Consider the following 24,308-nt stretch of genomic DNA (forward strand, 5'->3'; position numbering starts at 1 on the left):
GTACAGATAAGGTTAAGTAAATGTGCGAGAGACAGTTAGCTGATATATTCATTCGTGTGCATGCTTCTGTTACTGAATTTTCTCTTCCTTTTAGCAATGCAGGTGCTCAGCTGCCATCAGCTAAACAAGCAAAGTTTCTCCGGATAGCACTGCTGACACAGAGGCATGTAAATAAATGCACACGCTGATCTAAGAATGCAGAAAGTCGGTGATTAATAATACCTAAAGGCGTGGTCGTTAGGAGTGCTAATAGTTGGTTCTTAAACAGAACTGACCCCAGAAAAACGAAGATAGACTGTGCTAAGATTATACAGCATGTTCTTGTTAGGTTAGTTTGTCAATAAATCATATTTTATTCATCAGACCTTTAAGTTTTATCAAAGACCTTAAGCTTGTCACATAGACTACAAGAAGTTAGCGCTTCTGGGGCTCCGAGAACAAGAAAAAAGTTTGTTCTGGCCAGGTAATTTATACTTCATGAGAAACTCAAGTTCTGATGGACGTCCTCATATGGCATTCCCACTGCAGCATACATCATGCGTTGTGGGAGATGTGGGTGATGGACGTCAAGAAGCACTGTTTTCAGATGTCGGCCAGGTGTTTGGACGTTCGGATCACGCCGTTCATTCAGCATGCTCCCACCCACATTGTGCCACTCTCTATCCAGGAGCAGCAAACTGCGTATATCAGTGGCCACTAGCTTTTCTGCCGGGTTGATTTGTCGAGAATACTCCCAAATGAGGGCTAGCCCTAAGTGCAAGACCAAATTTCTTGCTTCTCACAGAGTTTGTAACTTGTGTTACGTTGAGCTAGCTCGGTTTACTTACATCATGGGAAAGTCAAAATTGTCAGTGAGGAAAAGAGAGTCCACAAAAGTATGGTGTTTAAGCTCAAACAAGGTTGGTATTGCTTTAGCAGTGATATGCATTGTGTAGCCAGATTAGAGGGCATATGTCACTCCCAGTGGAGTTGCCTTTTCTTTTCATAGAGCCTCTGGCCTTTGGAGAACATGTCTACCTAAATTCTCAGTTGTCACTTCCACACATCAACAGACAACACACAAAGATATATCAAGATATTGTCAGTCTTTTCTCCACATGCGATGCACTCAGCAGCTGTTACTGTATGTTTAGGAAGCCTCATATGTCTGTGAATATGAGTCTGAGTATGTGAGAGTGTGTGTGCATGTTGACGCCATATGTCTCTTTCCCCAGATAAAGCTTCATATCTGCTCCAGAAAAAGAGGGAACAGAGCCAAAAGTCAGTTGCCCGCCGTACACTGCCGTCAACACGCACAACGTTTACACAAGCACTAAGCAACAGAGGAAAACAAGATACCTACCAATGAGGAATATGGCTTTAAAAAAAAAAGCAAAGCAAAAAAGAAAAAAAAAGTGTAGAAAGGTTTTTATGCATGCATGTGTGATCCCGTGTGGTTTTTCTAGTTCTGGACCGTGACACTTTATCCGTCCTCTATTAGAATCCCTGAATCCAAACTTGTGGTATTCAATCATTTTGATTAAAAGCCACGGTCTCTAACAGAAGTGTTGGGAGTGGAGCTGCACGGCGGCCTGCCACGTTTGAGAATTCATATATTTTCATAAACTTTTAACAATGTCAATGAGACACGTCTTCAATCTTTGGCTGCGCGACGGCGGGGCATTCAATCTTTCTTTAGCTTTTCGACAGAAAATTTGAATACGAGTGCAGTGTTATTAATGTGACAGTTCACATGGGGGGCTTCATGGGGGGATTTGTGAGTTTTTTTTTTTATTAGTTTTAGAGACACTTGAAGCAGAGAGGGAAGGAAGGGGAAGAAGCACGCTCCGTTAGGTCAAACACAGCTGGAGGGGCTTTCTCTGCAATCCCAGCTTGCAGTGACGTTAACATTTTAATTTTGCACGCCCAATTAACAAAACTAACTAACCAGAGACATTAATTTCTGCCAGAGTTTCTACTGTATATTAGAGAATGGAATGCATTTTTGTCCTGGTGTGAATCTCTCATTTATGTATCATTTCAGTTTGTAACCCCTTACTCTCCTCAATTTTCTATTTGAATTGCAGTCAAATCAATATTGCTCTAATGCTGATTTATTCAGAGAAGACATATCTCTGCCCTGGCTCTGTTTTAAGTGGTGGGTTGAGGGATTTATCAGCATATTTGTGCAATCAAGAAAACTGATTTTGCCACCTGAGGAGGTTGGTTTAATCCAAATATTAATCAGTATTATTTTTTTTTTTTCCTTTTGAATTAATTCTGATGCTCAGGTTTACTTGAAAGTGACCCCGTGAGTGATTAAACCAGGATGACTTTGAGTGTATCATATTTGGATTGATAGGAGGTTAAATTTATCCTGATGCTGTACAGTGCATCTGATTGCCCTTGATGCCGTGAGGAGCAAAGCCTGGCTAATATGAAATGGTTCGTCAATGCCAGATCAATGTGTGCGTCTTAAAAGAACGCTTGCTGGCTACATAATCCATAATAGTAGGTTGGATGGAGCAGCGCAGCACTGTATTGAGTGTCTGTTGTCTTTGACACATCTTTGGTGTCATGGGTGGTGCCATGGAGGCGCCTGAGAAACAGGCCAGTCCCCATTCATATAGCTTTTATTACCATTCTCTGGTTACACTCTATGATAACACAGAGCATTTTATCACCATTAACTTCGCTGGTGTAGATATCCATCTGTCAATATGCAAACTCCGTCTATTGATCATGTTCATATTTATGGGATATCCATGTTTTTGTGTATGTCTATGTACATACATGCCATGGGATTCAATTCAAAACCTGACACAGAATACAGACTGTGCTTTGAAATGCTGGGTAAATTTTACATTATAATACTTACACAGATAGTTTGAGTTGAACTGAATTGCAAAACAGCATATTTCCGTCTTAACTGTGGTGCAGCTGGGAGAAAACAATTATTTGTTTCAGCCGATGAATCTATTGATTATTTTTTGATTGACCTATGAGCTGTTTTCTGAGTAGTCGATGAATCCTTTGGTTAACAGAACCTCCAAGATATCTATGAATCTCTATCTCAAACTTTAAATTTGACATAATAATAGGGATGAGATGTTCACAATATCTTGTCATTAATTATGAAAGATTGTTTTGAGTTTGTTGTTTCAGTGATTGTAGCTGGAAATGCACCTGTATTACTTCTAGCAAATCTGTTTACGGAACTCTACAGCGTTTAGTTTTAGGTTTACATGTGCATAAACCGCTTCCAATGCGCAAATGCACTGGAAAGCAGCCATTAGCATCTGCGCTAGGTAGTTTTTGTCGAGTTCTTGACTGAAAAACAGAAACATGTCCCGCCAGGCACCGACGACCGAGCAACAAAACTCACTGCAATAGTGCAAATGATGAGGTTGCTGTCAAGTCGTTTCAGGGTTAGAAAGCCGGCGGATCTTCTCTGTTAGGGTGTTTGCAGATAGCGGCTGTGGCTCAGTCGTGTTGTTGTTGTTTTTTTTTTTCGTAATTTTAAGCCTTCCTGGTATTGTGAGCCGCCATAATTGGGGGTGAACATTGCAGAGCCTCACAAATCAACCGTCATCAGTGATGCCGACAAGGTGTCGCAACCCTTGGTGCAGTATAAAGCGCAAACAAGCGAGCTCAAAGGTGACTGAGCAGGTGTCAAAAAGAGGTCCTCCCTGGGTCCAAGGGCATATCAGGAAAATAGAGAGAAAAAGATTTTGGTACTACTTTGTGATCAATAATCCAGTTCAGTGACAACGATTGTTAAATTTTGAAGTAAAACATTTTAATGGTGCCAGCGTTCACCTTAAGTTAATTGCAGTGGAGGCAAAAATCTCCAAGATGGATATCTCTGAATCTGAACTATGTCATGACAAATCTCATGATGGATATGTGAAGGTATGCTGTTTGTAAATTTGGGGTGAAATGATCCTTCAGGCTTCCAGTAGCAAGCAGCCCCTCTATGTAAACAAGTAAACTGCAATGTTCCAGTCATAACAGAAGCTTCTCCTATTTTTGTCACAAGGCCAAGATGAACCGAACACATTCGTCTGGGCCTCCTGTTTATTTTCACCTGCACCTGAGCATTACATTATTTTTTTTTTCTTTTCTTTTCATAGTGGAGTGCTGTGTGCATGTTTCACTGAATTGCACACGGCTTTGTGTAATGTTTTCTCCTTTGACTTGCGGACCCTCCCTTGCTCTGAGCTGAGTTTTCTCCGAGCCTCGGCTGCGTCTCACTGGCCCGTTGTCAGGAGAATGGATGGAGTCCGTCCCCCCCAGTGAAAACCTGGCCAGACACCGAGTGCTAACCCACTGGATAACAGATAGACACAGACACCCCACATCCCTTTTGGGGATTTGAAAAGGGGAAGGAGGGGTGTGGGTGTTCGGAGTCTGTCTGTGTGTGTTGTGTCTGTGCCTATGCGTGTGTGTGTGTGTGTGTGTTCCAAGAGGTCGTTTGTAACCCTGGCACTCTCATAGCACCTGCTGCCCAACCCAGGCAGCCTAGTAATGATGCAGACTGATGATGTTAATAAGAAGAGGTGCCCCCCTCGGCTACGCGGCTCAGGTAGGACGCACGTGCCCACTTATCCACGCACGCGTACACAGGTATACATGGAGAAAAGGTGCATACGTGGGCCAAATGTACGTTTAAAAATTTTCCAACATTAATTCTGGCACACGTAAGATGCATTACCCGCGCGGTTCTTCGGGAAGCTTCTGTTTCGATTGTTTAAGGTGGGAGCGGAGAAACACTACCTCCCTATCTGAACCGAGATACAGAAATAATAATGGAAATAAAAATGTGTTGGTGCGTGCGTTGGAAATCTCTCCGCTGGAAGGAAGAAAAGGGAATTATCACATATAGTGATGTCGTCATGCATGTAGCAATGCTCTGTCTCTTTTTATTTAAGAGATAACCATCAGTAATTGGTGGTTGATGTACGGTTCCCAGCCTGCGCTCGCTATAGGTACATTTATATACACAACGGTTACCTTTTTAATCTCTGCGTGTGTGCTGTGGTTTCACAGGATTGGTATGTTTGTTTGTGGTTCGGAGCTTAATCTTGTCCCTCAGTCACGATGGTACTGTGCAGCAGAAGATTTCTGTAACCTGCCTGGTGCAGGTTTCTAGTTACTACTTTATGTCTCCCTCTGTGGCGTCTTTGTTTTTGTTTGGTTTTCGCTTTTTGTTTTTTTGTTTTTTTTGTTTCTACCTCGCAATCCGGAAGAAATTGATGGAGCCACTGTGTTTATTCCGGCAATGTCAGCATAGTGCATACACACTTTGACTCTCTCTCATTCTCCTTCTCTTCCTCCTCCTCCTCCTCCTCTCACTCTCTCCTTCTCCCTCACGAGGTAAACATATTTTTGCGGAAAAGCTGACGGAGAGCTTGTTTTAACAACCTCAAGGTCAGCAAGTCAAAGCCTGCAGTCGTCACGCCACCCTCGCTGCGCGTCGGTGGCCTCAGTGTGTGTGTTCGCGTGCGTGCGTGTGTGTGTGTTACAACAGTATGGCATCTCCATGGCAGATTTATACCTCACTGTGCTCCTTCAATAATTCAATAACAGTGCCTGTGTCTCCTCCCCAGCTTTCAGTGTCATTATAGAACGGGGCTAAATGCCACCAAGCCCAGTCCGTCTCTCCATCGGTGTATCTTTACTGCAGCGCCAGGGCGCGCACACACACACACACACACACACACACACACACACACACAAGCACGCGTTCTGGTGCTCTCCACTGTTGCCCCACTTTCAGGCGAGCTCCCACAGCTTAGCAGGCTGTCTCCTGTTGCAAACACTGCTAAAAGCCTGCTATATTTGTCATATTAGCAAACCTGTTAATCTCCAGTCGCAAAACACGGCAAGTTTTGATCGGAATCGTCTCTCACTTACTTCCTGCTTCTGCGGCGACGGCAATTGTGTTCGGCCTCGATGCGTGTAAAAATCAGTCACCTCTTCCGTTCCCTCGCCTCTTTTATGGCCTGTCGATGCCTCCTCCCCGCGGTGTGAGGCTGTTTTAACCCTCCTGACCTGTCTCCTAGCCCTGCTTAGCTCTATTCTGGACATCCGTGACTCCTCTGGTATTACGAAGCTCCTTCAATCTCTCCCATCGATCCGGCTCCCCCCTCTGTTGCTATGTGCTTCAACCTCTCTCTGACCCGTCTTCTACTGCCTCATAGTCCTGTCTAGTAATGTGCCCCGCGCAGTGCCCTCCCCGTGCGCGTGTCTATGTGTGCGTGTGTGCATGCATGGGTGTGTTCGCCACTGACCTGAGTGATGAGTGGTGACCCTCTGGCTGGCGCCTGGCGTCCTCCTCACTCCTATTGATTAGATCTGAGGTTTCATACAGTAGCCGCCTCACGTGACTCTGTCATTTACTGTCTCTCCACTGTCTCCGACCTGTCTTGCACGCACACACGCATTCGTTCAGTCATTTAGGAAGTGCGTGCGTGAGTTATGAGCTCGTTCCGTTCTGCAGTAATGAATGCGGGAGAGGGTTAAAGGGCCGGGTTCCATACCGCATGTACGAACGTACGTGCGGGCGTCCGAGAATACGAGTTTAATTAAGAGACAACAGATGCAGCATGCTAAGTGCTCGTATCGTTTAGCTTATAGCTACAGAATGAGTCAGCAGCGGAGTGAAGTATGAGTGAGGGATCAGAGAGAAAACGAGGATACAGCTGTCCATGTTAATACACGTCTCCGGGTTTGATTTGATTTGATGGAGTGCGATTTGCGAGTCTTTCATTTCTCAACGTGCCAGGTCCTTCCCTGCCCTCGCCGGTTTGGTAAACAGCGTCCTGAGAAAAACTAGACCTTTATAGCGAGCGAGTGTGTGAGTGAGTGAGTGTGCGCTCACACATGTGCCTCTTCCACTCAGTCTTTGCCACAGTAATGCTCAGGTTAAGTGTAGTTGCAGGCTATTATACATCATTAGGGTAAGTAAGGCTCAGGCAGCGCGGCAAGAGAAATGGACTCTTTCAGATGCTTCATTCCTCACCGGCCATGGCTGAAATGGGACCTGACGTCACACGTGCGCACACGTGCACGCACACACCGGCTTGTACACAGGCACAAAACTGCCACACGTTGAAAGCAGCGACTCACTTATCCAGTCAGTCAGTCACAAATCACCCCGTCAATCAGGTGGTTTATGGAGGCTAAAGCTTCCTGATGGCTGCTAGTCAGTCAGTCCCGGGTGCCACTCGCCTGCCACAGCGGAAATTAAAGCGTTCCTAATGGATAGACGTGAGTGTTTTATTATGTTTTCACATTATGATACATGTTAACGCCAGCATCGCTGGACTTAGAGTGTGGTAATTTCTTCTAAGCACATCAATTAGAGTCAGGCTACTAGATGGGTTAGATATAGGCCTTTTATTAAAATTAGAGATTAGACATCCAGTATGATAGATAGCATGCAATTCATTTCAGTTTTATTATAGCCCTGATTAGCAATAAATTTATTCTTATAAGACGTACTTGTTCTTGTTGTTATTATTATATTTCGCTTAAGAGTTTAAATCCAGACCCTATTTAGCTAAATTAAAACTCGCGGAAGACATTTCCTGTTTCTTTTTTCTTCTTTTCTTTTCTTTTCTTTTTTTTTTTTTTGATGAATAATTGAATGTATAACAAAGGCCCCTGTCAATCAGACCGCGGCACAAACACGTGCATTGTTCTTCGGCAAGCTCAGACTCCTTCTATACATGTGTTTAGTTTTAGGCCACAAGCATGTAGAAATGTCCTCCGGTGCCGCTCTTTGTTGTTCTGTTTCCTATGCAGAGAGAGTACAGCGGCGTCCTCTGCCCAGTGAACGGACCTCCAGCTGGGTTTAAAGACAGAGGCTGGCTTGGTGGCAGAGCCACAGGAACCTGGAGGTGATAGATGAAGGAGGGCAGGAAAAAGACTAATTGTTCTCATTACAGAACAAATAAAAATCAATACCTCTCAAAGCAAGGGGGAGGTGGTAGTGGTCTTGAAGGGCACTGTAGTTATTGCATAGGAGTGGATTTTGTTGGAATTACAAGCGGTGGCGAATGCGCAGTGGAACCGATCACATTTGAATGCTAATTCCGATAAAGGACAGTTAGATTAATAGATGTGGCGGTCCAGCGCTGGTCCTTCCCCGCATAAGAAAAAAAAAAGCGGTGGGGGTGTTTGAGATTGAAGTTTTAAATGCAATTAAATGAGAAAACACACGGTTAAAAAAAAAAAAAAAAAAGTGGGGGTAGATATTTCCCCAATTTTTTCAAATTAAAGCAGGAAATTTCATTACCAGGGGAGCATATTTTACACAGGCAATTACAAGGTTAATACATCTTCAACATCCCCCCTTAAAGTCCTCATATATTTGTTCAGGGATTTTGTTCTTGTATTTTAGTTTAATTGGTTATGCAGAGGATATGCAGAGGGGCTGTGTAGCTCGCACACAAACGCACACACACACGCGCTCAAACGCAATAGATTTGTATACGTTAATTCCTCTGAGAGTTAGTCTTTATCGTATTTAAAAACCACTGCACACACATAAGCCGCGCCGGTGTTCTAACTTTAACCTCGCCAGTACTCTTCTCTTAGCCTTGGTTTTTAACTGCTGACCTTAAAATCACTTTGACAACCAGCCAAATGGCTCCTATATCCCCAAACGTCCCCATAAAGGTGGTCAAGAACTATGGCATCGCGGGCTGAACCGAACAACGTATGCGCAGCCTCACACTCACACGGTCACACGCACGCTCAACCCATTTCAGCCCAGAGTTGCAGTAGCATATTGGCAGCAGAGTGTGTGTATGTGTTTTGTGTGTGTGTGTGTGAGTTGCTCCAACAGAGCGGCCCTGGTCTGGTTTCTCTCTGACACAGATGACAGGGTTGTGTGCATGTGTTTTGTGTGTGCGTGTGCATGCATTTGTACTGCGTGTGCGTGTATACGTGGGAATGTAAAACAGCTCTCACTCACATGCTCGGCTTAACCTACGATGCACCAGAGTAATAGTGGCAGCAGAGCGTGTATGTACACGCTCCATCTTAATGTATTCATAATGTGCCTTTGTTAGGAATGCGTGAAAAGTTGCAAAATAAAGTTTCGAAGCCACTTCGTGGAACTTAATATGATGGTCAGCGCTCAGTTTTATGGAAGAATATTCTTTTAATAAGCAGATTAAAATACTAAAGTGGTTTGTGCTGTAACATGTCGATGCTAGTTTCCTCAGAGTTTCCTCCCTGTCAGGTTGTTTTCCTCTTGATTTAGCCTGTCTTACATCCATAGAGACAGCACACCGTATGATAGAAATTCAACAGTGAGGCAAATTGGCAGAGCCACAGAGGGCGGATCGACAGCGAGAAGACAAGCTGGGAAGGAGGCGGAGAGCAGAGGAGGCAGTGTGAAAGATAGAGAGCGAGCGAGATGGAGATGATGATGGAGGGAGAGAGAGAGAGAGAGAGAGAAGAGAGAGACTGTGGTGGTTTATATAACATCTCCAGGATGGTCTTTGGCATGCGTCAGGGGGCTGAGCCATCAATCACTCCATCTGTGTAAAATCACGAGCTGACTCCAATATTGCTAAATATTTATACTGTCACATACACACAGGCGTGCAGATGAAAAGAGCCATTCATTAGGGCCTTCTCAGGCCTGTCAGCCTGGAGATGGAGATTAGAGAAGCAACCTCCCACTGCGCCTGCCTCTCCTCTCACCGAGCTCCTCAGCCCTATATATAGAGCCATCAGGACGATAAATATCTCCAGCATGCCTCTGTTAGGTAAATACCCAGTAAATATGGCAGAGAGGATCGGAGACTAAGCTAAACAGAGATGTGCGTCTGCGAGTGTGTTCCGCGCGAGTGTGCGTCACTCAACGGGGAACAATAGGGAATTGTCATACTATATTTTTGCGCGGCCGTGCCGTATGGACGGCGAGGCTTTGATTTAGCTGGCGTCAGTGACGCGCGGTAAATAAAACGGTGGCTAAACTGCTGTTTCACAACGGATGCTTACAAGCCAAACAAACGTGTGATCAAACAATATAAGAATTTGCTTCTTATATAAATCTGCGGTCCTGGCTCGGCTCGGCTCGGCTCAGCTGACGTCCTGTCGCAGTGTTATGTTTTGAAAGATGAAAGATCCAGTGTTTTTGGAACCCGGCCCAGCTTGACCTCCACTCAGTCCACGTCATGGGAGTGTGAGATTGAATGGCACAAGAGAGAAGAGCCCATTAATATATGGACGCAACGCATAGAGAACTCTAATGGAAGACAAGGAAATATGGACCTGGAACCTTTAATAATTAGAAATAATGTTCCTTGTTTCCTAGTTTATTGTTTTTTATATATATATTAGGACTGAAGCATTTTTTGTCATAAATTCAGATCAGTCAGAAAATATAGAAAATACATCCTCATACATGAATAACAGAACAGGGTGGATTGCTTCAAAATACACATATCAGCACTTCCAAAATTTGCAGACGTCTGCATTCGGAGGTGCGGGTGTGGAGCCAGAAAACTGGGGATTGTGTCCCGTGTCGGACAGTAATTTTCTCATATGCATCAGTTATTATCGCATTTTGTCTCCATTTTATTTATTTATTATTGCTTTAGGCTGTTAAAGGTTTGGAAAGGGATCATGGTGTCCCTTATTTCTTAAAATAGACCCATTTCACAATATTATGCCCTGGCAGGGAGAGTGTGCACGTGCGCTTATTCACACGGCCTCCAGAGATGGCTGGCACAGACGTCCTTTCTACTGTAGCCTGAATGCACAAATGGTGAATGTTAATGTCACCGAGTGTCAAAATAAAACAAACTTCCCGCTTTGCTGGTACGAGAAGACGAATGCCTCTGGAGTTAACGCACACAGTTATTGACACTTTCAAGCCATTCATTATTGAAATAATGGAAAACTGAGGAACTGAGACAGGCAGGTGTATTTCTTGGGAGGGGCCCAAGTAAATGCACTGTTGAGCGTGAAGTTGTTTCATAATTTACACCGATCAGTCACAACATTAAAACCGCTGACAGGAGGTATAATCGACATTGACCATCTGGTGACAGTACAATGTTCTGCTGGGGAATTGTTTGGACCTGTACCACCACTGTACCACTTAGACACGTACCACCCACCTAGATCAGACCAGGCGCCCCCACCCCATGGCAATGGCGCTCCTTGATGAAGGAACTACTCGAGAAACATGAATAACAGCCCAGGGTGTTGACCTGGCCTCCAAATTCACTAAATTCCAAACTGATCAAGTATCTATATCTCAAGTATCCATCTATCCCCTCAACCTATAGCAGCCAAAGGCCCCCACTATCAACGTTTTGTTGTCAGGCACCACATGACACCCTCAGAAGGCCCATGTCCATTCTCTGATGAGTCTGTTTTGGAGGCACAAGGGAGACCTGCACAGCATTTCTTTGCTGCTTTTTTTTTTTGAGTTGAGTAGTTGTCGAGAAAGATAATTGCTCCATTCAGGCATTTTTAAATGGGTAGCAGTTAATAATTAATGCGTCTCTTTTGCCAACTATTTTTCTTAATTCCTGCGTTTTAATTATAAAGTTTTTCTGTTTTTCTTGTCCCATGTGATCATAAAACAAGGTCACGCTGTGGGTCAGACAGTTTTTTTTTTTTTTTTTTTTTTTTTTAGTTTTCTTTTAGTAACTCCCCCTCGATCCATTATTTAAGCGAGTACTTTGTAGTTCACCAAAGTCAGGAATCAGGATGAAAACATCCCCTGCGTGACTGATGGCTGTCGTCAGGCTCGGAGCTTTAGGCCTCTCTTTGTTTGTCCTCCAAGGCTTCTCTGGTGGGATATTCCAAAGAGTTGTGTCTGCTTCCGTCTCTTTGTCTGCGCCCTTTGTTTATTCCCTTTCTCCCTCAATCCAATCGAGACCGCTGCGACTTAATTTTTTCCACCCGTTTTTTTTTTTTTTTTTTAGAAACTCCGACGCCAGCCATTATGTTGCGATTATTCGTTTCATCCGCCTTGACGGACCTCGGATCACTGCGCGGTCCGGGCCTTGGCAACAAAAAGACATCAGCAACATCATCTTCGCACTGTAATTACCAGAATGGGGAGGAAATTTCATTTTGATTAGTGAAAAAGCTTTTATTCTCAGACTCACATCCATAATTAATCATTAAATCATGGGAGAGTGAGTGAGAGGGATAGATGTGTGTGTGTGTGTGTGTGTGTGTGTGTGGAGGGGGGGGCGGTGGGGGGGTGCATTGAAAGGAGGATGGAGGGATGGACGGAGGGAGGGAGGGATGTAGCAACAGAGAGAAAGGGAAAAGGCATGCAATTATCTGCAGAAGTTCGACATCTCCAGTAAATCCACGGAGCCGTCTGACATTGCTAATTAAAGAAGCAATCAAAGGTCCACCTCCAGAGCTTTTGAGAGAACGACAAGAGGAAGGAAACAGGACAGAGGAATGGAGAGAGGGTTTAATGGAGAGAGTGAGAGAAGGGTTGGAGATGGAGGAGGAGGAGGAGGAGGAGGAGGAGGAGGAATATGGGAAAGAAGTGTGTGTTATGATCTTTGTTATTGTTTCATATGTCAACCTCCCCTCTTGGATTCTTGGATGAGGTTCTTACACGCCCCCTCGCTCTATCCTTTTTTTTTTCTTTTTTCCTTTTCACATCTGGCCGTCGCACCGTGATCATTTCTGACCTTCATCTGCAGAGTGCAAATAGCTGTGATTTACAGCATAGGGGGAATAAACAGCTCTCAGACGAAAAAGTAATACATTAGTCATATCTGGTTAGCCGTCGTTAAAGTTGAAACGATGCACGTCCTGATGCTTTTTCTGGGGCACATAATCAGTGACGGAGCCTGCAGTCATCAGGTGTTTCAGGCCTTTCAGCATCAGACGCCCTCTCGCTGGCAGCCCCGCTGAGGTTGATCAGGCCTCACTTTGTGCGACTGCAGCAACCTCCCACACGTTCGCTCCTCTTATCCGTAGCCAACCAGATGAATTCTCGTCATGTGTTGCGGTGCATGATGCTGCTCTGCGTTGCCCTCGCGAATTAAAGCCAGTCTTGCGCGTCTTCTTCCGGCTGTACACGATAACAAACCCCCTTTATGTTTCTTTTAATTTGAAAGTCTCCCTACATCTGGGCCTCGCAGGAAATGGATAGTTGCCCGTCCAAGTCATGCATGAGCTGACAGCACTGTTACTTATTACTCCCTGAAACTATTTGGTACCCTGAGGTTTTTTGATCTCTTTGATTCCATTAAGCTTTCAAATATCAAACAGTCTTCATTTCTAAAAGCAGGTTTCTGTGTGTGATTTTCCTTTCTTGTGCTGAATCTGGAAAGCAAACAATGTTGCTGTATTTTCTTCTAAGTCCCAGTATGAAAACTTGAATCAAAAAGTCATTGCTTTTGGATGTATCCGTCTATGAATGCTTTTAAATCGATCCTGCATCCGAATATCCCAAGTTAACTAGTATTAACTGTTACCAGGTTAATGACGGTAAGAGACACGCAGCTTTCTTGAAAGAAGGTGCAGTCCCCCACAGTATATTGTGTTTTTCCCTCCTCACCTTTCACCTCTCCTTCGCTCCAACTCATTCGCTCGGTCTTCCTCCCTCTCCCTCTCTCTCTGGGGGCAGAGACCTGGGGGACACCAGGTAGATGGAGTTAGTGTGGACCAGATTAGACTCACACTGGGTCATCCTCTGTCAGCAGAAAAAGAGCTGAGAGCAGGACGCTGACCCGTGTTCCCTCCGACCACTTATAGTGTGTGTGTGTGTGTGTCTTTGTCTGTGTGTGTGTGCGCTTCTCACCTCTTGATCCCGCAGCTACCTCAGACATTGGACTGCTATATTTCATTGTTCAAGGCTTTGGATGTTGCAATAGTTATGATGTTCATTCTAAATTTAATATATTTTGGATCACTATATTTTAGCCTCTGTGTGTTTCTGTGACATTAGGAGATGAGAGTTTTGAACTACATCAGGAATACGTGACAGTGCATGCAGTTATTTTGTAATAAATGGTACATCTTAAATTATTGATGTATCTGTGTTCCGCATCCTTTTTGTGTGCTTCTACTGAAGGCAGTGATTTCCTTTATGTGGCAGTGAATTACACTCTTGGTCTTAGTCAGAAACTTGCCTGTTAGCTGCATTCCTGTTTGTTTAAACTGCTCTCGCTTAAAACATACTGCGCTGTTCTTAATCATTTCTACAGCGTATGTTCACCCTGTCCTGTTCTTCCATGTAGGTGCCAGATCTTTCATTATATGCTGCTGACATTTAGTGTGTAATCGGAAAATCTGACTAACTAATCTGAGTAACTGCTCAGATGTGTGTGGGAAGAATTTCTAATACACCAGCAGACAACTAAATGATTAATATTGTTATTCAAGGGTGGATTTTGTCTTTTAAACTATTGTTTTCCATTGCAACCTGGTAAGAAATACTTAAAAGCTGAGCTTTTGAGGATTACGTTATTAGTGATGCAGTAATCTAGGTCTTGCAAACAGCACAGTTCGCCCTCTCAAACTCCAATATCATAATTCAATTTCATTTTATTTGCATAGCATCAGTCAGTACGTTTACTCGCACGTGATAAAAAAGAATTATTGCCTTAATCTGACTTTAACTGGACAACTTAAGCGCATGTAAACACGTTACTAAAATTGGAGTTTTCCTTATCCGATCAAGATACCCAGATAATGCTGTTGGAAAACAATTTTCTCTGTCATGTTTACACTTAATCGGACTTTAATTGGACAACGTATGTGCGCATGCTCCACAACCACTGCACTGGTATATGACCCTGGAACAAAAACTTTCAAGAAAGCCGGTCACAGAAGAAGAAGGTAAACAGAGTTGGTAGAAGAACCGTCTTAGGGATAGCGCGCATCTCATCTGCACCATAAGTAGTGCACACATTACATACGAGATTAAAAAGCTGTACTATTATCCGACTTGTTGTTTGAAGTCACTGTCTGCCGCATAAACAACTCGAGTTGTTTGTTATATGAGGTAATAGGTCAACCAGAAAGGGGGCCGTATTAACCTACTGAAAAGACACATCGCCATCTAGTTTGGAGGAGGAGGACATGTTCCGTCAGCTATTAGTTTTTCTCCATTGCCTGTAAACTGGGACAAGGATCACATCCACACCACGTCATAGCTACAGCATAGTGTCGGACATGACGCCGTAGCTTTTGGCATAACCTGACGTGCGCCTCCCTAGAAATGTGGCTCCGCATTACGACGTTGCAAACCGTGACGGCTGTGATTGTTCCAAAATACATTTACTTGTTTCGCTACAGGAAATTCTCCCTTTCTCTGCCTCCTACAAACCCTCCACTCACATGCCTTCTCAATGTTCTGTGGATTCAGTGAAACTAACTTTTAACTAAGACCCCAACATGGTCCGCTCAGCTCCGCTCCCCATTGTGCGCAACACGGACTGAAGCTCAACACATCGGACTAGTCGCTTTTTAGTGCCGTGATTAAAGAACGCTGTCGATACACCAGCGCACAGTGTAGACCCCTACAGTGTAGGCTCTACATAGACCGGTTGCAGTATAAACCAAGCTTAAAGAGGTGGTGGTGAAAGAGAACTGTCTTTAAACTTGAAGAAACCTTCAGCAGAACCAGGCTCTTATAGTGGGTACCCATCTGGTAGAGGCTGGCGGATAAAACCATACATGTATCTGGGTAAAGCGTAACACAAAACAAGAGTACAGGATGCTAGATGATGTACGATGCATGCAAGATTGATATTAGATAAAAAGAATAGATGAAGACAGGATTCAAAGTACTTAAAGCTATATCAGTGACCGTAGTAGTTGTAAGAGGTATCATAAGCAGGCGGTAGAATTTTGCATGACATTGATGTTGGAACGGATAACTGTACGCATTAAAGAAACAGTGAGGAAAACAAGAAAGAAGGCACACGGTGTGGCGTTCGAGACTCAGAGGTTTTCCTGCCAGACACAAACTCTTTCTCAATCGGGGGAAATGAGACTATAAACTATAGAAAACACTCAACCTTTCACTATAGAGAACACTTCACTGCCAGAAACATAAAAAATGACTTCGGCGGGCTGGAGAATTTATACCGCGACAGCCTTTTTAAGAGTCTTACGGTAGACCAAACATTGTGTTACATCAATTGTCCACAGAGAATAAAAAAAAGACAACCATTTATCTCTCAGTTTAGCAGATTATGTAAAAGATATGCAGTATTTTCTCGCAGCTTCCGACCAGAGTCCGCAGATTAATATTGGTCTTCAGAGTCGCTGCATCGGTGTTGCTGCCCAGAAGGCCCTCTGTCCGTCGGCGCCCTCATTCTCTTCTGTTTATTCGTCCTTGGGGTGTGTTCGGTGTGTGTCTCTCTCTGCCCTGTCCACCCGGTGTCAATCTGGCTGCTGTATAATTGGTTGTTTTTTGGTCGGCCGGCCTGTCCTCAGTGGCGTTGATTCATGGCGTTTGTAAAGGTGACAGTAGCGGCTGTCCCGACCAGACAAAGTAGAGCCATCGCTAGCTGGACCTCAGCTGACCCGGTGGTTTGTGCACACACACACACACACACACACACACACACACACACACAAACACACCAACCCCTGTACACTTTGGAGCTTTATAGACATGCAGCTTGGCTTGAGGCCTCATAGCAGGTAAAAGGAGAGAGGTAAAGTTGTTACGCATAAAACACGACCGGAGGGGATGCACGAAAAAGTGAGTGCTCGATGGGTGATTGTCGTTTTCACACACAATACATACAAATGGCGGCTTATAATGGCGTGTAGCTCATGATCTATATGCAGTACGAATGCGTGTGAGGCTATTATTACACACATCTCGCAGGTACGTGCAAAGAAATTAATGGTTGCAATGTATCGTAGTTAAATCAAGCACAGACACGTAATATATAATAGGAATAAACCTTTGCACAAAATGACTTAAAGTGCATATGCATGGAAAATGAGCTAAAATAAATACAGGTTCGCAAAGAAAATAATTACGTAAATGCGTTACATAAAAACACACACACCTACACACTCGCAGCCACGCGCTGCACACCCACATGTTCAGGCCTCCCCCGGTGACCTGGATACACCCAGAACCGACACTTTATCTACTTAGCAGTGTCACCTTCAAAAGCCACTGACGTGCACGCACACACATATACGCATGCCCTCGTCTGTAAAATCACCCCCCCACCCCCCCATCCTCCCTCCGTCCCTCCCTCCCTCCTCCCTCCATGCCACACGCACAAATAACAGCCATATGTGTGTCAGGTTTAGGGGTCTCCATCGTGCTCTTTTTAAGGCGCTGGCTTCATATCTATAATTGAAGGTAATCGGCTGGTAAAAGGATTGTGAAGGGGTTTTGTGGGGAATTGATCATAAGCTCTGGCTTTTTCCACGGTCCTGCCACTGACCTTGTAATTGATTTGGAGTGCATATTCTTTTTTCTTTTTTTTTTTCTCTTGTGTTATAGTTTGATACAGTATAATTGACTTTCCTTGCCGTAGTTTATATTCTGGCTGATTTGTTCTGTGCGTGTGTGTCTATCCTTTTGAGAACCCGTTAGGATTTAATACATTTGGGTTAAACGTAAAGGGATGAAAAATTTAAGTTTCAGTCAGCATTTATGTGCTGGCCTGATTACATGTGCATGTTCAAGTAATGTTACATTTGCAGCGAGCTGACCTGTGCTGCAGCGAGTGTAATTGATTGTGTGTGCGCTGGTGTCTCGGTGTTAAGGTTAATTTCTCTAACTGCTGGTAAGTGCTGTCTGACCGCTCCCCTGGCGGCCTCTCCGAGCTGAAGTAATGCCACTTAGAGGCCCCGGGCCCCCGCCACAGGCCGACCCATCGATCCGCTGATCAATAATTGCATCTGTACCGCACACCGAGCGGGGAGGCTCCCACGCTGACCTGACGCTAACACACACATGTAAGGCACCGAGTCGACACCGAGTGAACGGTTGTCAAACTGCGGTCCAGGGATCACATGAAGGTCCTTAAAGGGGGTTCCAGAGGAGCTGCAAGTAAATTTAGGCTTGGTCAAATGGATTTCAGCACTATTTCTTCCCCATATAGCACAGACACATCAGATTTTTCTTTCTGATCAAGCTATGCATTTGTTGTGCTTTTCTCTTTTACCAGTTGGCCTTGCAGCCAGATCTGATCTAGAAACTTTCACACTCACCAGTGACAGTTGAAAAGAAATGTTTCAGCCAAGTACGATGTGATTTATTGCTCTTTGTTCTCTGTATTTGTAGTTTTTACCACCACTTTACCGCCACTCTTCCATATTTCTGTATCCCCCGCAAATTCTCACACAAACTAGAGTCATAAAAGAGAAATAAAATAAAATTAAAAAAAAACACACATACATCCCTGGAGATATGGATCGGCCGCGCAGATGGAATTTTTATTCAAGTTAATATAAGGAATTAATTATTGCGCTCTATTCAAGTTGATTAGCAGTCAGCGATTTGGTTTGGCGATAAAACGCTTCAATCTATCATCTGGAGATCCGAATGACATCACTGCCTGTCTCTGCATCCTTCTCTTCCTCCCGTTGTTTTATTCCTCTCAGGGAGTCTCCATCTTGTTTCAGATCACAGCCAATAAAGCAGCCCGCCTCTCTCTCTCCCCCCCGTCTCTCATCCCCTCTCCTACTTCCTGTTAAAGCAGTCACTCAGTCAGAACGCTCAAAACACATATTAAACAGGCATCAGCCTCTCGCCGGGGCCAAATCACGCTGTTCAAATGTTGTTCTTCCACCGGGAGCGCAGGACAACTGAAGAGATGGGATCTGCAACATTAACTTGATTCACGGCTGCAGCGACTGAGTGACACTCCATAAACCTCAGCGGGCCGCCGCCGGGCCCCGCCGACAGCCCCCCGCGGCTAATGTGGCACACGCTAGCGACGCATAGCCTTACCACCCCAACAGCACTACGCCGCACACTCCATAACGCACGTATGGGCGAGCGCATGCAGAGACGAATACACATAGAAGCGCATGTTGTACACGAGACGCATCTGTAAAGCCTGACCTTACCCCTCCACCCACACGCCAGCATGTACGATACAGATGACATAGAAAAACATACATGCATTAACGCATCCTTGGTGCAAACTGGCAAGCTTTTCGAGCTTTGGTAAGAGTTCCTGCACTAATATAGCTCTTGCTCTCTTTAACACACACACACACACGTGCGCTCCTCCAAACAGGTTTTATGGTAATGCAGTCGGAAACTGCACAGCCACTGAGTTATTGTCCTCTCCAGCCGACCCCTCAGCTCTCAGCGTTTTGGCGTAGGCAGTTAGCATCAGCCCTGTAGCTCTGTGTAAATAGGTAACCTCTGCTGCTCAAAATGCCAACTTCTCCTGGGTGCCTTCTGACAGCGCTGACTCCCTCCACACTCACTAACTACGGCGCTTGTCACTCCGGATACAAATAGCGGAGCCTCGATTGATGTTTACCACACAGGCTTGTTGATTCTGTGCTTCGGTGCCACAGTGCATTTTATTTTGATAGTTTGCCCTCAAACTAATGCGTAGTGTTATCGCTTCCCTGCGTAGTCAAGGAGATAAACGGAAAATTAAATGAATGAAGTTAGTGAATAGACACTGGCTACTACAGGCAGGCTTGTAAGAGTTGAGCACTTTGCGTGCACTGTAATTGGAAATAATCAGTCAGAAAGCATTTTTTATCATTAATTGCACACTTTCTCTTGCTCATTAACAAAGCCATGAGTGTCTTCTTTGTGCACAAAGCTACAGCTGTAACCAGGTGTAGAAAAATGAAGAGAAATGTGCCACAGGTTGCGCGAATCAAAGAAAATCACGCTGTCTTGTCTTCATGTTGTATGCTAAAGTGGAAACATAAACAGTGGACGGAGTTGTAGACAGCTGGAGACAGGGAGAGGCAATTATCGTTATGTCTCCTGTTTAGCTGACCAATAAAAGAAAAAATCTGTGTGTTTCTGTAAAACCTTAATCCAACAGGAAGTCAGTGGAAGCTTCCTGAAAAAGGCCAGAACACACTGTATTCCACTGATTTATTAAAGCTTTCAAACATTCTGAGGGAAGCTTTATAAAGTTAGAACAAGTTGTTCTTGTTTTGATTGGCGGTTGGTTGCATTGTCGCCATTTACCCGACTCCAACATGAATGAGTGGATTGACACCAAGTCGTTGTACAACAGCCTCTGTCTTGTTTACACCCGTGTACCCGCGTATTCACTGGTGTATTCACTGCCCCCAGACAAAATGACCTAAATAGTACACCGATCAGCCGGATCATTATAACCACTGACAGGAGAAGTAAATAACAATGACCATCTTGTGACAATTCACTGTTATTCTGAGAAACTTTTGGATTTGGCATTTGTGTGGATGTTAACTTAGACATGTACCAGTCACGTAGACCAGACCAGGCCAGACACACACACACACAAAAATGAACAGCTCAAAAAAAACATGAAAAACAGCACAAGGTGTTGACCTGCCCTCCAAATTCCCTCAGTCCCAAACTGATCAAGTATCTGTGGGATGCACTTGAACAAGCCTGATCCACAGAGGCCCCTCCCCTCAACCTATATGAGCCAAAGGCCCTCACTAACTACACTGTGTTGTCAGACACCACAGGACACCCTCAGGAGTCCCATGTCTATTTTTGGTCACAAGGGAGATCTACACAGACCTACGTATACATAATGTTATGCCCGATTGTTGTATCTTTAATCATTATTAACCACGTGTGCGTTCGAGATTACAAAGAAGAATGTCTGTGAAGTTTCTCCCCAAGCGTGCGATGCAACCACATTTCACCAGAGCCCAGCTTAAGACATGAGGTCTTCCTCGTTTCCTCGAGCACTCTGTGTACAGATTTTGTACCTCCCAATTTTAGACTGCATCCGTGTGGGATGAAGTGTCTTGTGGTTGCCAAACATCTAGTGGTCACCGCCTACTTGTTCAGCGAGAAAGAGAGTCAAAACTAATACATCTCTGCCTGTTTACACTGGAGGAGGACAGGGCACGGTTGGGTCGGAGACTGTTTGCAGGCACAACTCTGACTTTCTGATCACATTGTCAACCTTGTGAGTGCAGGACATTAAATGTCAGGGGAAGATAGGAATATCAATGATTGATGAGTTTGTTCCTGTATGTACTGTGAGATCTATGTGATCTCGTCGCTAACCTTGGGCGGAAAGCTTGTAGCTCCAAAATGTCAACTTTACACCAACCGAACTGAAACAAAAGAGGCCGTTATGTTATTTCCTGAAAAGTTTGCATTTCGAAGCCTTTGCGGGTAGGGAATCTGCAAACTTTCAAGTGCAAATGTTCACGTGTGACTAAAACATTGCAAATTAGGGTCAATGTGCACCTCTCGAGACAACATTTGTGTGTTCTCTCTCATTGTACAGTAAGTTCATCCGCACTCAGCAGCTTAGGCGTGAACAGAGTCTCCTCTTCACTGTCTCAAATTCCCCCTTTTTTTTCTGCATAGATTAGCCTACAAGTGTCAGAGCCAGGCGCTGTTTAAACAATGGCATTTCTAACACTGTTCCTATCACCTTGGAAACGCCATGGCAACCTGTGATCTGAGAGGGCACAGTGTGGCTCAATTAGCACCAGGCGTATCTCACCACAGTCTTCTGGCAGTCGAATATCTCCATATTCTGTCTCCTTTCATGCATTAAGTGACACAAATATTTGAAGTGTTACATCACCTTTTATGTCAGCTTAGCTTTCCGTGTAGTTTTTTTTTTCTCTCACGGTGATGGATCCGTACACATCACCATATATCAGGTTCAACAGTTGGGGTTGCCGAGAACATTGAGGGAAAGATGGATATCCATTTACATGTACGATTTGAACACTAACTGCCATTCCTGATTTAGGAGTTTTGGACGTGATCCTGGTCGCGCAAAAAGATTTTCTATTTTTACTCTTTGTTTGGACTCCAATAAATCCTGTCCATCTTTTCTTTTAGCTTCCTCTGTCGTCTCTCTGTATACTTGCATGCTGTGATGACAGGAAGTTTGCAGTCACACTCAGGCACCTTTCTTCTCAGTTTTCATTTCAATTTTTAGCAGCGTAGCCAATAGGGCTCGCTTCTCTTTCACTACTGAATGTTTTTCTTAAACGCATCAGCTAAATACTCATGTGTCTGTGTGTGTTCCCCAGGTATCGTGTCCAAGTCCTTTGAGTGTCGCCTGAAAGGCCAAGGGGCTACATTTGTGGAAGCAGAGGCCGTGGACTCCCCTGTGCACAGGAAGGATTCGTCCGGGGCATCTGGCCACGATGATTCCGTCCAGCAGGTCATCATAATCCAGGGCTACGGTGACGGGGAGGTGGCCATCGACCAGGCCCTGGAGGAGTCGGCCGCTGCCACCCTGCAGACGCTGGCCATGGCCGGCCAAGTGGCCGAGGTCCTCCACATAACCGAAGACGGGCAAGTCATAGCCTCGGGCAGGGAAGTGGCGTCTGCGGGGGCCCACCTGGCCGGAAGCAGCACCCAGTACGTGGTCCTGGAGTCGGGGGAGGCCAGAAAGGAGCTGCGGGCCGTGACGAGAGGAGGAGTCGCGGTCGCAGCCGCCGCAGGACAGGGCCACATCGTCTCCGAGTCGTCCACTGCTCTGGACGCTCTGCTCAGCGCCGTCAGCGAAATGGGCCACCAGGAGGAAATTCAGGGAGAGACGGCCGTCGTTGGCGAAGGCTTGACCCCCGAGGAGGCCGAGGCCGCGCAAAGCGAAGCGCGGTCGCACGTGAAACAGGAGCAGGAGGAGGTGCGGGTCATCCAGGAGACCAGCCAGAAGGACATGCAGGAAGTGCTGCAGCTCGCCGCATCCCAGATGATGAAGGAAGGCCTCACTCAGGTCATCGTCAACAATGAGGGCACCCACTACATCGTGACTGAGCTGGACGACTGCACCGTACAGGTGGAGGGAGGCGTGTATGGAGAGGCTGGGCCCGGTGACGGGGAGGCGCAACAGGTGGAGCAGGAAGCAGGAGAAGAGATGGTGGTCTACCTGGATGGAGCCCCTCATAATATAGTGCTGGAAGGGTAGAGGACAGAGAGAGTCTGGAGAGATTCGACACTTCCTGGGTGTCCTTTAGCGTAGCCCTGATTTTATTCTTTTTTTTTCATGTTTTTGTTCATCACATCAGTTTGCTACTATCTTCTCTCGGGCTATGCCAAACTCAGGTTAAACGTCATTTATTTTGAGTTCAGTGGAAGGAGCGAGGTTCAGATGCAAGTTCACACAATGAAATGAATACGACTACTTCCCCTTGAAGTATTTTCTAATGCATCTAATATGTTAAACGGCTCTTTACAATAAGATATGGAATCTGCTTTTTAGAGTGAACATCTGCTTTTTGTTTTCTTTATAAATGTTCAAGTTTTGTTTAGCTATGAAAGAATTTTACGTCCTGCAGTTTGACAGTGGTTTAATTTTTGCCTGTAATTTTTTTTCTTTGTTGCGTGTCGTCCGTTACAAAAATTAAAAATTCCAACGCAGACCATATAGACGACTTCTTTGTAACAGAATTACAATCCTACTCTTTAGGTTTTTGTCAACAAGAAAATAAAGTGTCTAATTTCTGACAATAAAGCTTTGAGTATAATTTCTAGCAACTGTGCACGTTTATTTTCTTGCCAGTAGTCGCTGTTAATTGTTACGTTAAAACGCACATTTCAGCATCAGCACCGCGTTGGCGCGTACAGTACGGCGTCATCATACAAGCGACATGCACATACATGCATCAACTGATGGCTCCCATCACGCTTTCTGATCACTAACACAGTCATTATCATCACCATTATCATTATCATCATCATGATCACCATCACCCTAATCGTCATCCTCTCATCTCTCCCCCCATCAGGCCCATTCTGTTTGCTGCGTACAACACACTCATCCCTCCTCCCCCCCTTCCAGTAGTATTCAGCACTGGAGGGAGAATCAATATTCATTTAGGGCCCTACACAGGCCTGCTTTCTGATGGAGTGAGTGGGAGAGCAGTGTGACGGCTGCAAACACAATGGCCGACCGCTGAAAGTAGAGAGAGAAAGCACTCATACACACCGAGGGCATCAAAAGATCATCCCTTTAACGCGCGCACACACGAACACACGGCTCACGCAGAGCGATAAGGTGGGCTGAGAGAGAAAGCGGTGGAGGAGTGGGCAGGGGAAAAAAAAAAACAAGAAATGAGAGCATTACAGATGGATGTTGAGAGAGGTGAGGCCAGAGAGAAGTGAAAGAGCGGTGAAAGCCACAACCACACAGAGAGAAGGGAGCCTGTAATTTCAC

The 24,308-nt window shown here is 45.0% G+C and overlaps 1 protein-coding gene across 1 annotated transcript in view; it reads left to right on the top strand.

The window, feature by feature from the left end:
- The window catches only part of znf407 (zinc finger protein 407), a 145,767-nt gene extending 122,142 nt beyond the window's left edge, over window positions 1–23,625 (top strand). The window contains exon 10 of the mRNA XM_047598393.1: window positions 22,177–23,625. Coding sequence (XP_047454349.1) covers window positions 22,177–23,060 — 884 coding nt within the window. The 3' untranslated portion in view covers window positions 23,061–23,625. The remainder of the gene's footprint in view (window positions 1–22,176) is intronic.
- The last annotated feature ends 683 nt before the right edge of the window (window positions 23,626–24,308 follow it).

Source organism: Mugil cephalus, chromosome 11 (assembly GCF_022458985.1).
Source record: "Mugil cephalus isolate CIBA_MC_2020 chromosome 11, CIBA_Mcephalus_1.1, whole genome shotgun sequence".
Classification (NCBI taxonomy): Eukaryota; Metazoa; Chordata; class Actinopteri; order Mugiliformes; family Mugilidae; genus Mugil; species Mugil cephalus.